This window comes from Nannospalax galili, unplaced genomic scaffold, assembly GCF_000622305.1.
Source record: "Nannospalax galili isolate Female #2095 unplaced genomic scaffold, S.galili_v1.0 scaffold366, whole genome shotgun sequence".
Classification (NCBI taxonomy): Eukaryota; Metazoa; Chordata; class Mammalia; order Rodentia; family Spalacidae; genus Nannospalax; species Nannospalax galili.
In genome coordinates, this window is record NW_008355168.1 from 1,686,120 (window position 1) to 1,691,571 (window position 5,452).

The following is a 5,452-nucleotide window of genomic DNA, read 5'->3' on the forward strand; positions in this document are numbered from 1 at the left end:
TTGCTGTGACAAAACACTCTGACCACTACCAACGTGGGGAGGAAAGGGTTTATTCGGCTTACATCTCCCAGGTCGCAGTTCATCCGGGAGCCCAAGGTAGGACCTCAGGGCAGGAACCTGGAGGCAGGAGCTGGAGCGCAGGCCATGGAGGAACGCTGCTTACAGGCTTGCTCTCTTGGCCCCTGCTCAGCCTGCTTTCTTATGCAACACAGGCCCACCTGCCCAGGGGTGGCACCACCCACAGTGGGCTGGGCCCTCCCACATCACTCATCAAGAAGATGCCCCTCAGACATGGCCACAGGCCAGTCCAATAGAGGCAATTTCCCGATTGAGGCTCCCTCAAACCAGGTGTGTCAAGTTGACACTAAAGCTACCCAGCACAGAGTCTATGATGAAATAAGGTGGTGCAGGGCTTATGTAGGAGATCAAGAATGGATGGTAAAGATTATTTGAGGTGACACCTCCTCTGCCAGCCTCACAGCTGAGATTTGTGAAATGAGATGATGAATGTGAAAATTTTTTGACGACTGCTTGAAACATAATGCAAATACAAACTTGTTTTGTTATCTCCAAATTTTATAAAGAAGAAATCCCCCTGTTGGAAGCAAACATGTCACAGTTTTTTAAAGAAATGTGAAATCTTAAAAGAGGGTGTTCAGATAAGCACAATTCATCCCTGTGTTACGTGCTCCATCCTCTTCTGTCACAGCAATCTGAAGTACAGGCTTGCTTTTTTCTTTATCCCCCAAAGAATTTCCATTTTTGACAGTTTCCTTTAGTGTCAAGAGATTGTTTCAGTAAAAGAAACCAATCTTCAGATGGGTCTGACCTTGCATAATCCCAAAGATCCGGGGCAAAGGCTTTAATTCAGATGGAAGAGTTGGTCTTTTCCAGCCCATCTGGGAAGCTTAAGTGCATGTGGTTTGAGCGAATGTAATGACTTTTGCTTCAAATGCAAATATGAATGGAAGAAAGCGCAGTCGGAGGGGCTTATTGCTTCTAGTTCTTGTCTTCTCCCTTAAAGTGGCCATCCTTGCTCTCTCCAGAAACTCCTGGACACATCTAAGCTTGTGAAGTAGTATTTTCGCCTGAAAATTCCCTTCAGTTGGCAGTTAGTTTGTCCTTTTGATGCTTTTGAAAGGCAGTATAAACTTTACAGAATGATGAATCTGGAAAATGTAAAAAGGGTTTTTTTGTCATTGTTGTATTTACACAGATTATACGGGAACTAGACTGGGGGTCGTGGATGCCTTGGCCTCCCTTCCCACAGAATCTGTCCATACACAGCAGCTGGAAAGTGACCGCGCTGTAGACAGCCACATATTTACTACAGCGTTTCTATGTACCACCATAAAGCTTAAAACGTGGAGTAGCTTCTATTGTCCTTGGGTTAAGAAGGACATTTAATTCATTTAATACCAAGTACGCCAATGAAACAATATGTGTTTGGATTATTGATCAGCCATTAACAAGAGTGGTTGGAAATATGGCCAGTTACCGCAGTTCACATTCAGAACACTTCAGGTCAGTGAGGCTTTTGCTACTTGCAATCATGTGGATAAAACCTGAACTCGGTGTGGAATTATCATCAGCATGACTTGAACATAGCAAGTTATTGCTACTATTACAGGAAAGTTTGTTGCAGAGAGCAAACAAAAGCCACGCACTCTACCCCTCTAATGAATCTTTTCCCTTTTCTCTCTTCCTGATACACTTACAAACTTTTATACAACTGTAGCCACTGTGTAGTGAAGTTTAGTGCTCAGCAATTTTTTTCAGTATTCTTTGTATAGAAAACATGTTTCTCCATTCTCCCCTTAACATAAGGCTGTTCCACAGTTGCTTTAGAGGGTTTTCTATCGTTGAACAAGCAGCTCTCTCCCAAGATTTTGTTCAAATTAGGTAATACTGCAGTGAACATCTTTCCTGCAATTTAATTTTAACTTTCTGTGGGAAGTTTGTTTGTTAGAATAAATGGAAAGGAATGCTGTTACTGTGCCAAATTTCAAGGAATTTCTGGAAGGTAATGGGTTGGAGGAGCCAGTTGGAGGCACAAAACAAGGTGATTTAGGGTCTCCCGTAGAAGACGCGGCAGTGCTCATTGGCTCTTCCGTAGCGTGCCTGAGGCCGGGCTTGAGGGCCTGAAACCTGCAGCTCCCAGGAATGAGCTTCCGGAACCGTTTCCCCACCGTCAACCCACAGTTTCAAGTCTAACCGGAAATGGACTATATACCCCTTCACTGAAAGTTGGGGTGTCTGCCACGGGATGTCAGGGTCGGCCGTGGACAGAGAAAGTGGATCCAGATCTGGCTCCCACAACTGGAGAGAATGGATGGAACCCGGAAACTCGGGCACCGGGTGCACCCATGATGCAGGAGTCAGGGTATCTCAGCCTCCGCTCCGAGCCTGCAACGTTTGCAGAAGCTGGTGTCTCTTCACTTAGCACCTGCCTGCAGTGTGTGTGGCCAGACTGTCCACCAAAGAGGATCTGTGAACCTGGAGGAAACAGGTGTGCCGTCATCAAAGCTGTCAGAGAAGGGCTTATCATTTATAGCTTTTCATTTTAACTGACAGGTTTTTACTGGTTTTGTCAAACTTCAGTTAAAAACATGGTGAACTTTGCCTACGTGGAAAGTCTTTTCAAAGAATGCGAATACGACAGAGGAAGGACAAGGGAACGACAAGGCAGGCCAGTTAAAAGAGCCCCAACTTTGCTAAAACTTTGTTCTGAGACTCAGGCTTTGAGTGCATTGGGAATGCGGGCCCTGTGATAACAACTTGGGCCCATGGGCGTGATGCAGTTACCACTCACCTGTTCAGTAGTTACCATCTGGGAATGCTTTCCCACCCACTTGGCTCTGGGTCTGTGTTCGACCTCCTGCAGATTTTTATTCCTCTGCTTATAGCTGTATGTTGACTATTCCCACCATCCCTTAACCTCCAACGCCCCCCCCCAACTAAATGGTAGAGAACATACACAGATTTTTTTCTTAGTTATCAGTGTATTTACACACATACACACACCAAATGTTAATCTGTACTGTGTTGTTCTCAAACATATGTGGAATCTCAGCAGTATTGCTAGGTAATCTGGTGGGTCCTCTTAGGTCTCTAGTTCTCTGTCCTATCAATTTTGCAGTCAAGAAAACACTACAGTAAGTAACCCAAATCAAAACCCACCATAATGGAACCTAGAAATAACCACAGTGTTAACAGTGTATTTCCAATCACACTCCAGTGTTTTTTCACGTCAGTAAAAATTTCCCATGCTCTGTTAGTGCTTTTAGACCCATGTGAAGGTTTTAAGTGTGTCAAGGGACTGTTTAGAAGATCAATCTTCTTGCTCTGGGCAGAATAAAGGAATAAAAAAAGTGATGAATGAGGAAAGCCAGTAAAAAGGATTTACAGTGTGTCCTGGAAACAAGATGCAACTCAGTGTTTTCTCTGGAAATCACTTTGCCTTTGTGGCTAATCCATAAAAGTGTAAATCATTACCTGGAGGCTGGCTAGCCCTCATCTGTGGATAAAGGCAAAACACTGCAGGGGCCTGGAGAAAGGGAAGGGAACTGGAATTAGGAGCAAGAGATTGAGTATTAGGAACTGGCGTAGCCAATGGTAAGGAAAGCTTAGCATTGTACGAATTACAGTATTTCACGTCTAACTGTCTCATTAAATTCTCGCAACAACCATAATAGCCTTGTATTCATTCTGTATGTGGAGAAAATCAGACTCATTTATCAGATTCATTTAGACAATGAATACATTCCAGTTGATTGCTGGATATCACACAGCAAGCAGGAATTAAAGCGAAACTGGGACTCGGGGACATTTCCCGATCTCTCACCCTCCCCACCCTCCCCCCCTCCCCTTTCCCCACTTTGGGGAGAACATGAAAGTCTCATTGCAATATTCTTCAAAATGTCAGAGGCCTGGGACGGCTGTCAGTGGACAGGTTAGAGGAAATGGAACTGTGAAGGGATGGGTTGCTCTTTGCTGGCCTTGGGCCAATCTGCGCCACACTGCCGGGCTTACTTGCAGGACCTTGTTGGGCTCTGCTCATTCTGTAGGCTTGCTGTACACATCACCCACCCATGGCGTCGTCATGCCCTAGTGCTGTGTTCGGGGCAGAAGCGAGTGACCTCTTGTCATCACAGTTGGTCATGAATCATTTCCTTTGCTTGCCTATTATCTTGAGGACAGTTAAATGCATGTGAGTGACTCAGTGTTCTAACCTTTCTTCGTTACCACTTTTATTTATTCTAAAATGATGCTGGTTTGTGGAGTATGGGCAGTTCAGTCTATTGGAAACTAAATCCCATGTAACTGACTGTAGCAGACGAAAGTGTTTTCCACTGAGAATACCTTGCATTTGTGGCCACTGGCTGCATTTCAAAGCATTTTTCTCTTCCATTCTCAAATGGCTACTCTTCTACAGTATCTCCTTCTGTTTTCCCTCCCCAGAGTCGAAAGCATGCAAGCAAAGTCCGACTGTATTACATGCTCCACCCCAGGGATGGTGGGTGTCCTGCCAAGAGGCTCCGGGCAGAAAATGTGAGTACCACTTGAAATCCTTGGCGACTGGCTGCCGACTCCAAAGGTGCGGGAGTTGTAAGCATCCAGAGGAGTGGCAAAGCTAAGTCCACAGGAATAGTTCTCATTACAGACAGCATCACACAATGGCCAAGTCTTGTTTGTTTGCTTGTGTTTTCTTTCCTGCCAGACCTTGCCAGCACTGCATGGCTTTTGATGATGCGGCACTGAAACTGTTCAGAGAAAGAATGTGTAGAGGTTCCACAGATCCAGGCAGGGTGACAGGACACAAGGGCCACCAGAGAACAAGCGTTGTGAAGACGAGACCTAAGAGGCAAACCTGTCAGGAGCCCTATATGCTTTGTTCTCTAAATATCTGATTTCTCTGCTGCTGCGTAGAAAGAAATGTTGGTTTGTTAATTAATAATAAAGACCATAAGATCTTCTGCAAATAAACATATTCAGGCTCTTTGATACCGTCCCCCCCCCCCAGGAAGCATTTATTTGAGAGGACAAATGACATTTGGGAGGTTGCTTTAAAGTCAGAGCACAGGGTTTATTTCGGCCCCTTCCTCTCTGCAAGGAATGCTCTTAATGGTGGAATATTCACATCCTGCTGATGACCATGATGGCAACAGCAAGCATGAAACACAAATTCCTTACCCTTGGGGTCGAAGGGGTCTTCCAGCACAGAATTAGCACCTCCATGCTATCAGTTTGTCGATGTCTATTCTCTTTCTTAATTAAAAGTTAAGAAGTGATCAGTCTGGCGTGGTGGCGCACGCCTTTAATCCCAGCACTTGGGAGGCAGAGGCAGGCTGATCTCTGTGAGTTCAAGGCCAGCCTGGTCTACATAGTGAGTTCCAGGATAGCTGGGGCTACAGGGAGAACCTGTCTCAAAAAGACAAAAAAAAAAAAATTA

The 5,452-nt window shown here is 45.1% G+C and overlaps 1 protein-coding gene across 2 annotated transcripts in view; it reads left to right on the forward strand.

The window, feature by feature from the left end:
- The window catches only part of Zmat4 (zinc finger matrin-type 4), a 396,947-nt gene that overhangs the window by 116,784 nt on the left and 274,711 nt on the right, over positions 1 to 5,452 (forward strand). For both annotated transcript variants that reach the window (XM_017802973.1, XM_008852314.2), the window contains exon 3: positions 4,462 to 4,551. In XM_017802973.1, the coding sequence (XP_017658462.1) occupies positions 4,462 to 4,551 (90 nt within the window). The remainder of the gene's footprint in view (positions 1 to 4,461; positions 4,552 to 5,452) is intronic.